This window comes from Polistes dominula, unplaced genomic scaffold, assembly GCF_049000335.1.
Source record: "Polistes dominula isolate Pdom_NZ unplaced genomic scaffold, Pdom_raw_medaka contig_20, whole genome shotgun sequence".
NCBI lineage: Eukaryota > Metazoa > Arthropoda > Insecta > Hymenoptera > Vespidae > Polistes > Polistes dominula.
The window spans coordinates 3,001,842-3,018,706 of NW_028301147.1; the positions used below are offsets into that span (position 1 = coordinate 3,001,842).

Below are 16,865 nucleotides of genomic sequence, written 5' to 3' on the forward strand. Positions count from 1 at the left end.
GTTGCTAATTCATTCTAATGATTTTCATGAAAAAATAAAACAAAAAGATTGGCTAAAATTTTAGTACTCTTATATCTTCGATTACGTTTTAATAGGTTAACTAATGGAATTTACTACTAGAGTCAACATTTTTCTATATAATATAGGTATCATATTATATTAAAAGATAGTAACAGCACTGCTTAATAGAATACGTGCATAGTTATGCATTTTTTCTTATATTTAGAGTTTAACCAAATTATATGTGTACGTATTTATCTTACAGAAGAACGAACCAAGTTGACAGGACGATACTTAACCTTGATAATGCAGCTGCATAGAATTTAAAAAAAAATCATTGTCCTGTCAACTTAGTCTCGATCGTGTTGCGAATCGTGTGTCGTTTAACAAATGATATTTAACAAGTCAATTTGTGATGTATTTAAATATAATACTTGTTTTTTTTTTTTTTTTTTTTGGAGGAAAGAATTGTGGTATTAAAAAGTGTATATTTTGATAATGTTTCAGGGCTTCCCTTTTGACGACGACGACGATTTTGGTAGACGTACCGATATACGAGCACATTTGGATGACCTAGCAGCTCGACATCCAGAGTTTGCGGATCATCTTTTAGGACCGCCTTGGGGTGATATTCCGTTCCGAGGATCTACGTATAATAATCAACGTCGTGGTTCAGGGAACGGTGGTAGCAGTAGTTATCCAAATTATCCAGACGAGGACGCTAGAAGCCAAGCTAGTGGGAGTAGTGCTACTAGCGCTGCGAGTGGTGCAAGTGGCGTGAGTTCGCACGGTGATCCAGAGTCTTCCTCGTCATCGTCATCTAATCGTTCGAAAAATCCGCAATACAAACAATCGCATAGGGAAGATAGAAGAAATCCTATTCCGCAATACGGTTTACGTAATACCGTAGACATAGGACAACATCATCGTGACAATATGGAGAATTCCGAGAAGGATTCTCGTGGACAACGTTCGATGTCAGCGCCACCAGAAAACAGACAACAAACAAATCTGCAGCAAGAGCAAGATAAATCTCAACAGCAACCAACAACAGGACAACGTTACGTTTCTAGAGTTGATATAACACCGCAGCATAATCAGCCGCAATCTTCTCCTTCTCAGCAACAATCTTCCCCGGCACCTCCACCACCCCCAACTCAACCATCACAAGGCAATGTTAGGCATATACCAATATTTGTAGAGGGTCGTGACGAGCCAGTTATTTCAAAGAACATAGATGCACCTTTCCAAAGACAACAATCACCACCGCAATTTCACAATTCACCACATTTCAATAAACCATCGTCTTTCTCAAATCTAGGTTTCGGACCTAGACAATGGCGACCACATTTCCAAGAATCATTTTATAATCCAAATTCGTCTTTTGATCATTCACCGACTCGTCGTACTCAATCGCCGAGTTATCAACAACCTAAACATTATGCTGAGAGACAACAACAACCGTCAAGAAATCATCAATATGAGTCTCAACCTCAAGAATATCATCAGCCTCGACAGAGAGCGCGTCAGCAACAGGAACCAAAGCCACATCCTCAGCAACAGACAGCACCCGGTCCACAAGCTCAACAACAAGAAGCACCTAAACATGTACCAAAGCAAACACTACCTAAAGATCCACTTGAGAGAGTAGCTTCGGTACAAAAGGAAGTTGATTCTCTAGCTGAACAAGTTAAACAGTATACCGGAAATTCTCGCAAGGACAAACAATACATGTTCCTGGACGAGATGCTGACAAGAGAATTGATTAAATTGGATGATATAGAAACAGAAGGACGAGAAAATGTACGTCAGGCACGTAAAAATGCAATTAGAACTATACAAGAGACGATAAGTCTATTGGAATCCAAAGCACCTTTACCTGGACAAGAACAATCCCAGGAAGATTCACAATCTATGCAAGTGGAACTATATCAAGAACAAGATAAAGAAAATCAACCATCAAATGAACCAATGGATGTTGATCAAAACAATGAACAGAATATGCAATCAAACGAAGCAATCCCATTGCCTCCTGGACCTTCCTCACCAAAAACTACTACTGAAAGTAATGAAGGAACAGTTGCGGTTGCTCAAATAGAACCACAAAATGTATCAACTGAAAATCAGCAAACGGAACAAAAACAAGAAGTTCCACCTGCTGCAAATCAAGCAGAACAACAAGAACAACAACAACAACTACAACAAGAGGCTGCAGTAGTCGCTGATAAACCATCGAACGAAAACACGAATAACATCACCGAAGTAACGATGCAAATCGATTCCTCGGCGCCAATGGAAGTGCAAGAGAAAGTAGAAAATGTCGTAGAAGAGGAAAAGAAAGATGAAAATCAAAATGTATCAAAGGAAATCAAAATGGTGGGAGAGAGCGTCGAGCAAAAGTCTACGGAGGAACAGAAACAAATTTCGGACAGTCAAGAAAAGACTAAGTCAACGACTAAGTTACCTTTGTCACCGAAAACTGCAAAAAAGGCAAAGAAACTAGCTGCACCGATCTCAGAAAAAGCGATACCTTTACCACCACCTGAAAGTACGGAAGCTAATGCAAAGTAAACAGAAAAAAAAGAAAAAATGATTTATTTGTAAATCATATTTCGTTCGTTGACCATTGAATGGCGGGTCCCATGATTATTTGCTTGAACAAACGCATACACGTTTCTAAATATAAGAAACGAAACATCTTTGCGACTCTTCGCCATCTTGGTTTTTCTTATCTTCTTTTCTGTTTTTTTTTTTTTAATAGCATGAATTTGATTTAGGGAACGGAACTGATCGTCGTTGAATCTGCTGGTTACGACAGATATACGAATATCGTGTTTTACACGTTAATATTATTTTCTTCTCGTTTATTTTTACTATCATTGTCCTTCGATAAACAAATTAATAATAATAATCTTTCAAATAGAATTCTCTTTTGTTCTTTCAATGAAATTGTCTTTTGCCATAATGAAATAAATGTGTTTCTCGAAGGATTCGACTTATTTTTATCAGTGTGTATAGATATACACACACATATATATATATATATTTGTTCGAAGTGTCAGAAAAGTATTATTTGATTTATATTTCTGATATAATTTTTTTCTTTTCTTTTTTTTTTTTAAGAAAATGCGTATTGCATAAGCATGTGCATGAGTATAAGATTGATACATTAAAAATTGGTATACTTGAAATAGGTACACCATCTATAAATTATTCAAAATGCTTATATATATAACAATTAAAAAAAAAGAGAGTTTATTTTTATGTTTCAATATTTGCAAATATTTATTTTCTTTTTCTGATAAATAATAATTGAGTAATTTTTATTTTGAAAACCTAGTAGAGGGTATTTCTCATATTCCATCCAATAGCAATGCGACGTTATTTTCTTATCAAAAACTGTCTATTGATTATGACGATAAGATGGTGCCTTGTCAAGTATCGTTAAACTTATTTAGAAGAAAAAAGAAGTAATGTACTCTAATATACTTTTTTATTTGTATTACTTACCAAGAGTTAGGTAAAGTAATACATATATACATATATATATGTATACGTACATATGTGTGGATTCGTTTTCGAAGATCATTTCTAGAAAAATCGAAGAATAAACGAAAATCAAAATGGCGTTCTTTTTTTTACGATATAAAAATGATATTATTTATAAAATTAAATCAATCAATAATTCATCGAGACAAATTTATAAGGATACATATGAAACATAATAGTTATAATAATATTAATAATAATTAATAAATAATTACAAGAAAAATATAGAAAATCTAAACGCCAACGTCAGAGATCACCCGGTACGCTTTAGTATTACGACACGCACATTGTAAAGTATATAAACTATATATTATTAATTAATGTTATTATTTATAATTTATTGTGTATGCTTGCGTTGTATTGAAAGAGTGAGAGAGTGAGAAAGAGTTTTAAAAGAATTTTCAAGCCCAATCGTTCCTGCGGCTTGCTTTGTATGTGTCACCCATTGTAACAGAGTATGCGAATACGAAACATGTACATACATACTATATATAAAAAGAAATTTATATGTATGCGTGTGTGTGTTCGTGAAGGAAACTGTGCTGCATCATCCCGTTTGTTGTCTAAAAAAAGAAACAAATCAAAACCCACAAATTTTCATATTTAAATTCGAATGACGACAAAATTTTTTAAAGAGTGAAAGAAAATAAAAAGTAAATTAAGATCAAAAAAAAAAAAATTGGACCGAGAGGGATGATTTGCACGGTTTTTATGGTTCCTTGTTCATGGTGATACTCAATTCTTTTTATTGTCTCTTTTTGTTTTATTTTTATTTTTTATTCTTTTCTTCTTCTTTCTTTGTCCCTGTATGACGTTTAAGTTAAAATCGTAGGGACAAAATATTGTCTTTAACCAGAAATTTTGTATTTTTTCTGAGCAAATGTGTGTGCTAGACTGAGGAGAGATGAATGCGTCTCAAGATTTTGCGAGAAAGATATATATATATATATATATATATATATATATATATATATATATATATATATATATATATATATATATAAATATAAATATATATATGTGTCGCGAAAAGAATGGTGTATTGAAAATAAAAAAAATATATGAAAAATTACGAAAAAAAGAATAATAATAATAATAATAATAATTACAAAATTAATGAATGTGTAATAATTTGACGAGTAAATGAAATTCAATGAAAATACGAACATAGAATTAATTTATAATAATAATTTATATTAATAAATTAATAATGAAACCCATTATATATATATATACATATAAATGAAGAGTAAGTATAATAGAATAAATAAGTTTTTTTTTGGTATTATCTTTTTTTGAGGTAACAAAATCCAATAGAAAAATCAAATGGCGTATAATGGAGAAGTGAAAGAGAAAAAGAAAAATATGTCGGACAGAAAATGTCAGTAAAAAAAAAAAATTGTAAGCTAATACCAGTCTATCGAATATAAAAATAGAAGTTGATTTAAATATCAAGTGTGCCAAAAGGTGTTCGATGATCGTCACTCGGATCAACGTTTCCCCCCCCCCCCTAACGGAATTTTTTAAAAGCTCCATTTTTCTTCTCTTTTTGTTTCATCTATTTATTAATTTATACATATAAATAATACTTTCCATAATTTATAAAATCGAAAACTAGTTAAACATTTAAACATATATCATTTTAATTGATTAATTGGTTAATGTTTTCCTTTTTCCATTATATAAAATGGTTGCTGATTTGATTGGACATTTCTTGCTTCTCTCATTGTTTTAGAGAAATATGAAAACGCCAACGACCTGCGAATAACAACATCCGGCACGTGCAAAAGTATCGTTCACTGCCAAATTCTTTAGAATTGTTTTATTATGGCCTCATCCACACACACGTTTGGGGAAGTCCCAATGAGCAATCGACAATCACAAAGGAAAATTTTTTTATTACTCCCTACCCCGAATGCCGAATTATTTGGCATATGTGTATACGTATAAAAATATATACACATATGTGTTAAAATGCTTCCGCCAAGCTTTTTACTACGTTAGTTTCGTTTTACAGAAATATCCAAAGTTCGAAATATTCAATAGCGAAGTTGTTTATTGTACGTTTTACAACTTTTCAACGAATTTCGTTCGTTGGCTATTTAAAAAGAATTGTTTTTTTATTCAATAACGAAATAGAAGATATTTTTATTGTTATATATTCAATTTGTAATCTTTCAAAAAATGTTTTAATTTTTTTTTAACAAGAATTAAGTATATTTTTGATCACGTATTCGGAATTTTCAAGATGGCGGCCATTATTTCGAACATTCGTATTTATTATAGCTGTACATTTTATTAAAATGTGAAGATTAGACATATTAATATTCATTTAATGATGAAAACATTTAGAAGAATAGTTTACAAAAATGTAAGTATTTATTTTTAATTAAAATGTCTCAAAATATTTTTATAATTACGTAAAAATAAATTTACAATCGTGATTGAACGATTAACACGCATAATTAAATCACAAAATCAATATAAATATAATTTTATAAATCACTTTCAGAGATGTAATCTTATTAATCTCAATTTGATATCATTGAGAAGGATAATACTCTAAAAAAACAAAAAGATAATTAAAATAAAAAATGTGAACAAGAAAAATTGAAGTTATAAATATGTCTGAAATAATTTGAACAAATTACTTTCCAAAGCTGATTCTTATCTTCGTACCATTCGAAAGATTTGGCATGGCTAAGCAAAACGACAGACCTAAAAATAGTAAGCAGCGCTTAGACTGTTAGAAGTAAAATGTTTTTGCGTCGCGACGCCCGTACTCAAACGTCGTATCTTTTCTTTCTTTTTTTTTTTTCTTTGGGGAATCCCGTAATTCCCGATCAAACATGTCGAAGTATATTCAACGATTACTGAAGTTTTCACTGAATAAGTTTTATCTTTTCTGTAAGATAATTTGTTAAAATAAACGATGATCACATATCGGGATTGTGAATTTGATTGATTAAATGCGAAAATAATTATCACTTCAAAATGTAGACATTTATAATCATCATTTTGTTTTTTGGGTGTAATACAATAAAATTATTCAAGGAATTGGTTTCTAGAAAAAAAAAAGTAATTTATATTTGTGTGTATATTGTTTGATAACATTTTAATAATAATATTATAATTTTAAAGCAAACTATTGTATATTTTGTTCATTAACATTGTAGCAAAAAAAGTTTATTTAAATATGATAATAATAATCTTGATGAATTCTGACGTAATACAAATATACATAACATGTACAGCAATCACAAATATTTTAAAAAGCAAATCGATTATCGTTTCTCATATTGAGAGCTAAACATAAGTATAAAAAATATTTACGAAGAAATAGCTTTCGCCTTTTTTTTTTTTTAAAGTACATCTATAATACTTAATATATTTAATAAGTTAATGTAGATCAAAGATAGCAAAGTTTGTTTCAAGTTTATAATTAGTTCTAAATGTTACAAGATTTTGTTTAGAATTATTTCATCAAATTAATTGTCTTTTGAAAATCTTTGTTCTACGTTAAAGTACATAATTTTTCTATATGTAATTATCCTGTAAAATCTTGATCTTGATCACATTTATTGTTCACAGTGTGAGCCGTGTAAAACATATTATATTTAAAAGTGCACTTGTTTCTAAACTATACGAAATGATAAATATAAACTATAGAAAATAAGGAATATTATTATTGTAATGTTCAGTTATATAAACATATTTTAATTGTAGACTATAATCTTATTCAAAGTGACATTGTATAATTTTTTTTATGTCGTTCAATAAGCATGATTTTTATGATGATACAAAAAGCATGATTTTTATAAATATTGAAGCATTTATTATTATTATAATTGAAAATAATATTGCAATATTAATTGTTTAAAAATGTGAACCAACCGATACGAGCATGCGTAAAATATGAAAAAGGTCCCAAATATTAAAAGGGCAAATATTTAGCTTTGTGCAATGAATACTTCGTGAAATATTTATTCTGGTATCATGCTGCCTGTATACTTCAAAGGCACTTTTTTGTGCTTTTTCATTTCAAAGTCATCGTGATTTTCTTCAAAGCACATCGTACAATAAATATCATCGCTACATCCTCTACATTTTACCAAGTCTCTTGTTTGATCGCACATAACGCAGACGGGTTTTTCTTCGTCTTCATCGTTGCTTGGTGTTCCAGTCTTAAGAAAAAAAAAAAAGAAAAAGAAAAAAACAAATTAATTGAAATAATTACAAGATAAATTGTTTTCTTTAAAACTGTTTTACACGAATACCTCTACTTCCATTTCTTCAAGTTCATCCACTTCTTCATATTTTTTTTCGAGAGCTGCCTCAGCCAATGCTTTTTCAATGATCTTCTTCGTTACAGCATTCTCATCGTCCTCGTCAAAATTATTACAACTGTGACTCGGAGTTGAGTTCTATAAAATATTGTTAATTAATATTCAATATTTAATATAACAAAATAAAAAAACAAATTATTTGATTATATTGACTCTTCTTCTTACAGATCTGGAATTATTAATATCTTGTAGTGCTCGCAGTCTTGCTTCGATATCTTTATCAGGATTATTTTTAGAAGATAATTTAAGTCTTTCGAGATATTCTTTTATCAAGTCATCAGTTTTTTCTTGATCTGTTCTACTGTCAACCTTCTGAATCTAAAAAAAAAACAACTTTCTACGTCATATTTTTTTACTTTAAATATTAAAGCATATGTTTAAAGATTATTATTGCAATTTACATTAGTTATTTTCTCTTCGGGTTCTTCATCTTTCAATATTGCCAATCTTCTTTTGATCTCTTCAACACTGGGCAATGGTACCTTATTGTCTTCTCCTTTCAATTTTCTTAATCGATCTACTATTTCTTGATCAGCAGGTTCCAAACCTGTTTTAAACTTATCCCAATGATTTGCATGAGTGTACATAACTATGGGAGGCTTAGATGGATTTTCCAATGAATCCAATCTGAAAAACAAAGTCAAATGGTTCATTTGATTTCAACATTGTATTAATTAATACATTAATATTTACTTTCTTGCTATGTCAATTGGTGCTAAAGGACCATCAGAAGTATCTGAGGATGGTGATTCCATATTGTTGCTTAATTTATTTATTGATTTATTCTTGTTGTAACAACGTCCACAAATCTTCTTTACTGCTTTATTTGGTACATTATGTTGATATTTCAGACACTTGCTACAATAGGAGAAACCACAAGTAGGGCAAGCATGCTAAAAAGTATTGTAATGAAACATGAAAGCTACAAATGATTATCTACAATTTTGTTAAATTTTATACAAAATATTGTTATATTTAAATATGAATATTTAATGTTAATGATATTAAAAATATTAGTAAGTGAATTATAACATAACCTATAATGATATATGTTAGACTTAACAATTTTGTTACTTACTTCTTTTTTAAAGAATGTAAACTTCGCTTCACACGTATTACACGACATTCTTTAATAAGTCATCGCTTTTTTTATACAACAATGTAAGAGACAAAACAATAATGAGAGTAATTTTCTTAAAGTGTTTTCACTTTGTAAATGAAAATATTTTGATATTAACCGATTACTACGCCACAAATAGTGAAAGTATTGCAATTTTATCTTTAATGTAAGATTACATTCAAGTAATAGAGAAATAGTACGATTGCAAGAAACATCAACGATCAAGATGACATTCGATTCATGACAAACAATTAATATTCTAATTTACCGACTATTAATAATGTTACTTAATTTGACAGCATACATTTTTTAATTCTTTACTATTATATTTTTCATATATTTAATTTATTGAATTAATTACTGTTTTAATTATATAATACCATATTAATTAATGTTACTTTTCGATTTTTTCATATTATTTTTAATATTGTTGATAATAACAGATTTCTATATTACCAACAGTAAATTTAAAGTTTTCTATTAAATTATACCAGAGATGGCGATACATGTAGAAATAATTTTTTGTCATGTTTTCATTTCTATAAAATTCATTCATTCGAAGAGATATAAATCGTTTAAAAATTTAAAAACGGTAAAAAGAGAGAAAACTTTGTGTCTTGGTTTTTTATAATTTATAGTTGTATTTAATATAATGTCACGAGTCAAAGGAGATATAGCAATTAAAAACAATTCCTTTAAAAAATCTAAGGGTATCATAAATATTTTAATTATATATGTTTATTAATTTATATTTATTGTTTTTAATTATTTTTATATATTATAAAATATAAAATATTATATTTCTATTTGTTCCAAAAATTAAAATAGTCATTTGAAATCGTTATTTATTTACAGGTACTGGTCCTACACTCGTGAAGTTAATGATCTTTGATTTATGGCTTATTTATAAGGTTAGACAAATTTGCCGACACAGTTTTGAAGTATCACATACGTTATTACGAATTATTATTTTTTTAGCAATTAGTACAGGTAAATTAAACAAATTTTTCTATTTTCAATACAAATTATAACATATATAAATATAATATAAACATTATATATATATATATATATATGTTAAATGTTTAATGTATATAATATTATATAAATTTTATTATAAAAATTATTTAAACTACAAAAATACGAATTTTTGAATATTTACCTTTCATTAATCTATACAGGAATATTATTTATATGTATACACTTGAATGCCAATATTAATTCAACTACTTGTGAAAAATACATTACAAGAAAAGAATCGAAGGAACATAATAATAGAATTCTTACTATTTCTGATCATTCTAAAGTCGAAACGGTATTATTAAAAGAAGAAATATCAAAGTTAAAAATGAAGGCTTTTAATCTCGACAAGATGATTCAAAAAATGGTCCATATAAATTATTTTAAGTAACGAATTACATGAATGAAGAAAATTTCATATTAAATTTAAGAAATATTTCTAGTAGATTAATTTTTATTATTTATTAATATTTTGTCTTTGTCACAGAATATAGAATTGAGCAACGTTCAGATGTCCTCGAAAAAAACACGTATATTCACATTTTGTATTTTTAATTAATCAAATTGTTTAACTATACATACTTGTATATTTTTATTGTAAATATGTTTGATTAGATTTAGAAATGGCTGATTTTGTCTCGGAGTCAGTTGGTGGGTCAGTGATATCAACGCCAGATACGGAATCATATTTTGAATCGAAAAATACTCAATTTCATATTTTCGGCATTCCAATATGGCGGCCGAATTATTTCACGCCGCGAAAAGTAATACAGGTATAAACTAACATATATATATATAACTTAATTATTTGTTTTCAAAAAAATTTATAAAATTCTGATATTTTATAGCCTTGGAGTCAAGCAGGCGAATGTTGGGCATTCCATGGTTCTCATGGGAAAATTGTATTAGAATTGGCTGTTCTAGCTACCATAAGTCACGTGACTATGGAACACATACCAGTTAATATATCCTTAACGGGAAAAATAGATTCGGCGCCAAGAAAATTTATTTTATTTGTAAGTTACTTTAAATAGTTTATACGTAGAAAAATGTGTAATAATTTTATAACATATATCTTTAGATTAAAAATTTATAATATTTGATTTTAAAATTATAATCATTCTATATATACAGGGTTATTACAAAGATCAATACATATTAATAGATACTTTTGAGTACAATATTCATGGATCATCAACGCAAACATTTCTCATCACCGTAAGTCTAATCATAAAGTAAATACATATTTCATATATAATGTTGATTGTAACTAACATTGACAATTTGTGTTCATAGAAACGTGAAATATTAAGTGTTCCTTTTAAAAGAGTCATGTTAGAAATACTATCAAATTGGGGTAATGAAAAATACACGTGTATATATCGATTTAGGATACATGGTAAATCTTATGAATAAAATTATAAACTTATATATATCTATAATGTAGAAAAATATTAATAACAATTATTATTATTATTATTATTATTATTTTATTATAAGAAATGAATAAACTATATTTTTCTTGTGAGAACATAAGGAAATATTTTCTTTGTCATTTTTAATAAGATTTTCATACTAATTGAAAACTCAAATAATTTGTTGATACTTGACCCTGTTACTTACGAGTAACGTCATACACGCTAATAAACTCATTACATTATTCTAACAATTTTCAAGAAAAATCTTGTAAGTTACATAAAACTATGTATCTCTAATTTTCATTTGTTATCCCTACTAATGTACTCATTTTTTTTTTCTTGAAACAAATTTTGTATATTAAGATTGGAAATTTCCTAAAATTAATTATATTTTTGTTCTTCACGTGAAATAACTGGATTAACACGAATAAATCTCGTGTTTTGAGTAAACGATTAAAATTTCGTAGTATTAATGGAGAAGAATAAGTATGACAAAATGATGATCATGATTTACGAACATCTGTGTGTATTTAATACAAATATTTTAATATTTATTTACATTATACATACATACATACATATATACAGGATGTATATTAAGAATATTAAATTTTTGATTGATTTTTAGAATTAAAAGATAAATGATGATTGTTTAAAACAACGTGACAATATGTAATAATTATTAATATATGATAACACAATAATAATTATAAATATTGTCCATGTATAAAAATAATAATGATGATAATAATACTGTTAATAATAAAAATATATATATATGTGTATGTATGTACACATCATAATTCATAAAATTTGTTCTAACTTTATTTTATCTAATACTAATCTCAAGATATCTTAGTTTATTCTCTTTCCATATCATTGTATTATATCGCAAAAAATGTAATTCATTTTATTGCAGTTTTGATATGCTATTAATTTTGTAAGATGTTGGAAGTTACTTCTAGATTTTATCATGGATCGTGGTATTACCTTATAAATACGCTTTTATTATTTTATGATCTTAATCTAGCCTTCTAAGTTGCATTAAAAAAAAAAAAAAAAAGAAAATAAAACGAAGAAAAGAAAATGCTTCAAATGTATCATACAATTGCGTATGTATGTGCGTATATTTGTGTTTGTGTGTGTGTGTGTGTGCGCGCGCGCGTGAGAAAAAAATATAATAACTTAATTATAAAATTGGGAGTATATAGAAATCGAAAAGAGAAAGTATAACTTACAGTAATCGAAAAAATAAGTATTATTCATTCAAAAAATATGTTTACACACATGTACGTAAAACGTATTGATGAAATCATTATTATCTTAATGTATAGTATCAAAAAAAAATATTTATATAATTATTATCGATCAATTAATTGTTTAACTGGTCGTTCATCAATAAAATATTATTTATTTATTTATTCACGTTGATTTATAAAACGTACGTACACTTTTATTTCAATTTTATTTATGAATTTTTTTTTCGGAGTTATTTATTTTGATAAATATGACGTATAAAATATGTAACAGTTAATATGATATATAAAAGAGAGAGATGAAAAATTATATTATTAGATTTATTGGTGAATTACTAGAATATATTCTTACCGTTATCGCCATATCAGGAAAAAAAAAGAATGTGTAAGAATGAGAGAGTAAGAAATATCTGACAGTTTTCTCACACCTACATCATAGCATGTAAACTCATGAAAACTTATAAAAGAGATTGGTTCGACACGATTCTGTCAGTAATTATTCGTATCTGCGTTCTCATACATGGTGTCCTTGTATGCAAAGTATTAAAGTAAGAAGGACGAGGTTAAAACATTGTAAGGAATAAGTAGTGGTATTTAATTATTATCTCTTTCATAAAACTAACACATAAGATTGAGATAATAAGATAGAAAGGAAGTAACAGCCAAGCAGTTCAAACGTTTCCAATTCAAATCATTTTCGAACGTGCAAAGGTACGGTTTACAATTCACAATCGTACTCGAATGTTTGATAAAAAAAAAAAAGGAAAAAGAAAAACTCATTGTTCAATTGAAAAAAAAAACAAGTGAATATCAGTGAATATTTGTGAATTGAAATTAATTGTTTTAGATGTTAAATTAAAATAAAACAAAAAATGAAATATAAAAAATATTCGTAATAAATATTCATAGTTTATCAAGATGGGAAAATTAGTGTCTGACGAAGTACACGTGAGTTTATAAACCACATATATCTTTTTTATGTATTAAATATTGTTAGTTTATTTTTATTTATTTTTTTTTTTTTATAAAATAAGAACAATTAATTTTGTAGAATACGAGTGGTATTGTTAATGAAGGTTTTCGATTGGAAACTATCGAATTGGAGAATGGAAAAAGTAATGATTCCAATATTCAGAAGATTAATAATCTTACTGATGAACAAGAAAAAAACAGCATAGAAATTCATGACACGGTATAGACATAATTTTAATATTTTTATTTACAAAAATGAATATGTGTTTTTCTAAAAGTTATTCATTGTTTTTTCTAATAACTTTTTCACATTTAAAAATTTTTTTTTTTTAATTTTTAATAATATATTTTTTTAGAATGAAGTGAAAAGACAAGCATGGGGTGGTGGATTAGATTTTTTAATGGCCTGCATAGCCACATCGGTTGGTCTTGGAAATGTTTGGAGATTTCCATTCACAGCTTATGAAAATGGTGGTGGTGCATTTTTAATACCATACATTATTGTTCTATTGTTTATTGGTAAACCATTTTATTATTTGGAAGGATTGTTGGGTCAATTTACGAACAAATCTTGTGCGAAGACATGGGAAATGACACCAGCCATGAGAGGTTTTTTATATAATTATAAAAATATAATATATAATAATATTAATTATAAAAATTATAATTATTTAATTCTATTATTATTATTTAATTATAAATTAATTAATTATAAAAGTATAATAAAATACATGTTTTTTTTTTCTAATTCCATAAATCTCAAAATCCATAAAATATTTATTTTAAATAATAATAATAATAATAATTATTATTATTAATTATTAAAAATTATATAATATTAGATCATATATATATATAATTGATAAAATATTAACTTTAATTAATAATAATAAATAAATTTGAAATAAAGATTATTTTCATTTCTAGATTAGAATATATTAATCTTGATACCATTTATAGGATTAGGATATGGACAGGCTTTCGCAGCATTCGCAGTTGTGTCGTATTATTCAAGCTTGATGGCCTTGACTATTTATTACTTGATAGCAAGTTTTCAATCGGAATTACCGTGGTCGTTTTGCCGTGATGAATGGAAAGGACAATGTTTAGATTCCATTCTTAACGATACGTCAATCAATAATACTATCATACGTCAAAGTTCAGCAGAATTATATTTTAGGTAAACACTTCAAATTCTCTGATCAAATTCAAAATCTATAATCTAATTTGATTAGTAACATTTGATTTATTTAATTTTTAGAAAAATCGTTTTGAAAGAATACGATTCAATAGAAAATGGTATCGGTACACCGTCCTGGGAACTTGCAATTTGTTTATTGGTCAGTTGGTTTTGCATATTCGGTGTACTTTGTCGTGGTGTTAAAAGTACAGGAAAAGCTGTATACTTTTTAGCAATATTTCCATACATTATGATGATAATATTATTGGGAAGATCGGTAACTTTGGATGGTGCAATCGATGGAATATTATTTTTCGTAACACCAAAATGGGATATGTTATGGAACCCAAACGTTTGGTATTCAGCTATAACTCAATGTTTCTTTTCATTGTCTGTTTGCTTTGGACCAATTTTGACTTATTCCTCGTATAATAATTTTGGTCATGGTGTTAGCAGGTAAATAAATATCTCACCATAGTTTTTAATCCTATCTCAAACATATTCCAATAATAATAATTCAACATTTATCTGAATTTTAATCGTAAAAGGGACGTAATGATAGTAACAACATTGGACACATTTACCAGTTTGATGGCTGGTTGTACAATATTTGGAATACTTGGAAATTTAGCTCACGAAATGGGTGTTAGTGATATATCCAAAGTAGTTAAAGGTGGAACTGGTCTGGCATTTATCTCATATCCAGAAGCTTTGGCTAGATTCGATGTTGTTCCTCAACTTTTCGCAGTATTTTTCTTCGTCATGATGTTTGTCCTTGGTACTGGAAGTGCCGTAGCACTTAACGGTGCCATCGTTTGTATATTCTGCGATCATTTTCCAAAAGTTAGCCAATGGATCGTGGTTTTACTTATCAGTATCGTTGGTTTTCTCATTGGTCTTATTTACATCACTCCAGTAAGTAAATTTAATTGAAAATATAATTAAATAATAAAATAATAATTATATAACATTTATTTTAGGGTGGTCAATGGTTCGTAACTTTGGTCGATTACTATGGGGGAACATTCGTTGCTATTATCATCGGTGTCCTTGAAATGATTACGATATTTTGGATTTATGGTTTATCCAATTTTTAAATGATATTGAATTTATGATAGGAACAAGGCCAAATTTTTATTGGAGGTTTTGTTGGTCAATCATCACACCGGTATTAATGATTGTAATACTGATTTATACAATTGTTTCTTATCAGCCACCGACGTACGATGGTATGCTTTTTCCAGATTATGCTTATGGTTTGTATAAATAGAATTATTTGATTAATATATATTATATCGATTCAATTTTATTGATCTAATTAAAATAACATTATTTTAGGTATCGGATGGTTCCTTGTTTTCATTGGTATCGGTTTAATGGTTGTTTGGTTCATTTACATATTCATGAAAAATATGTCAACGTCAATTATCGAAGTAAGCTTGATAAAAAATATTATGAATGAAAATTATTTGTAATATTATTTTTAATATTATTTTTAATATTATTTTTAGACATTGAAAACATCTTTAAGACCATCGGAGACAAAGTGGGGACCGAACGATCCTGCTACGAGAAGAAAATGGCAGGATTTCATTTACGAAAAAAAATGTCGACCTCCTAAATCGATAATCGAAATTTATTTTAGATAATATTATATGTATTTATGATTTAAATTTAGATATGATTAAGATACGTTTGTATGTGAATATTAAAATTATTCATTATATATATTCTAACTTTACTCATATTGAGTTTAAATTAGTTTGTACATAGGTATGGCATCGAGAAGAAATTTTTACGGTTGAGAGATGAACATAATTGGAAATGTAAATGATGAAAAAGATGATTATCCAGTTAAATTGTCAGAATATACAAGAAAATGATTGTACATGCAATTTATTTTAATGATTATTACATAAGTATCATCATTTAGTTTTAACATTTTCATCGATAAATATTTTATTATTTTTAATAATCATTTAAAACATCATTTTAGTACGAAGT

At 27.5% G+C, this 16,865-nt stretch overlaps 4 protein-coding genes across 13 annotated transcripts in view; 3 read left to right on the forward strand and 1 right to left on the reverse strand.

The window, feature by feature from the left end:
- stv (BAG domain-containing protein starvin) overlaps nt 1-4,666 on the forward strand; it is a 22,773-nt gene extending 18,107 nt beyond the window's left edge. For 5 of the 7 annotated variants that reach the window (XR_016178205.1, XR_016178204.1, XR_001475674.2 and 2 more), the window contains one exon: nt 508-704. Coding sequence is in view for 2 of the 7 variants with exons in the window: in XM_015320352.2 (XP_015175838.1) it covers nt 508-2,571 (2,064 nt within the window). In the remaining 5 variants the exon portion in view is untranslated. Of the gene's footprint in view, nt 1-507 lie in introns of all 7 variants that reach the window. The other 2 variants (XM_015320352.2, XM_015320353.2) reach the window with 1 other exon arrangement.
- LOC107066084 (abscission/NoCut checkpoint regulator) lies at nt 2,737-9,282 on the reverse strand. 2 transcript variants are annotated; one of them, XM_015320346.2, is made up of 6 exons: nt 8,974-9,282; nt 8,589-8,788; nt 8,297-8,522; nt 8,061-8,213; nt 7,827-7,973; nt 2,737-7,733 (listed from the first exon to the last, which is right to left on the reverse strand). In XM_015320346.2, the coding sequence occupies exons 1-6, from the start codon at nt 9,019-9,021 to the stop codon at nt 7,533-7,535; spliced, it is 975 nt and encodes a 324-aa protein (XP_015175832.1). In that variant the 5' UTR covers nt 9,022-9,282; the 3' UTR covers nt 2,737-7,532. The 2 variants fall into 2 exon arrangements, with proteins under 2 accessions (XP_015175832.1, XP_015175834.1); XM_015320348.2 differs by having other exon boundaries at nt 8,589-8,753; nt 8,974-9,280.
- LOC107066086 (SUN domain-containing protein 1) lies at nt 4,860-11,535 on the forward strand. 3 transcript variants are annotated; one of them, XM_015320350.2, is made up of 8 exons: nt 4,860-5,920; nt 9,871-10,005; nt 10,197-10,402; nt 10,523-10,565; nt 10,651-10,808; nt 10,884-11,051; nt 11,170-11,253; nt 11,332-11,525. In XM_015320350.2, the coding sequence occupies exons 2-8, from the start codon at nt 9,897-9,899 to the stop codon at nt 11,449-11,451; spliced, it is 888 nt and encodes a 295-aa protein (XP_015175836.2). In that variant the 5' UTR covers nt 4,860-5,920; nt 9,871-9,896; the 3' UTR covers nt 11,452-11,525. The 3 variants fall into 3 exon arrangements, with proteins under 3 accessions (XP_015175836.2, XP_015175835.2, XP_089033460.1); XM_015320349.2 differs by lacking the exon at nt 4,860-5,920 and adding an exon at nt 9,593-9,725 and having other exon boundaries at nt 11,332-11,535; XM_089177334.1 differs by lacking the exons at nt 4,860-5,920; nt 10,197-10,402; nt 10,523-10,565 and adding an exon at nt 9,593-9,725 and having other exon boundaries at nt 11,332-11,534.
- A 1,970-nt stretch (nt 11,536-13,505) lies between these two features.
- On the forward strand, nt 13,506-16,858 carry LOC107066083 (sodium-dependent nutrient amino acid transporter 1). The gene is given in 10 exon segments (XM_015320344.2): nt 13,506-13,657; nt 13,761-13,901; nt 14,038-14,290; nt 14,642-14,861; nt 14,943-15,317; nt 15,410-15,776; nt 15,842-15,953; nt 15,956-16,117; nt 16,200-16,294; nt 16,373-16,858. Coding segments are annotated over 10 exon segments (1,893 nt in total). The 5' UTR covers nt 13,506-13,627; the 3' UTR covers nt 16,511-16,858.
- Nucleotides 16,859-16,865: the final 7 nt, after the last annotated feature.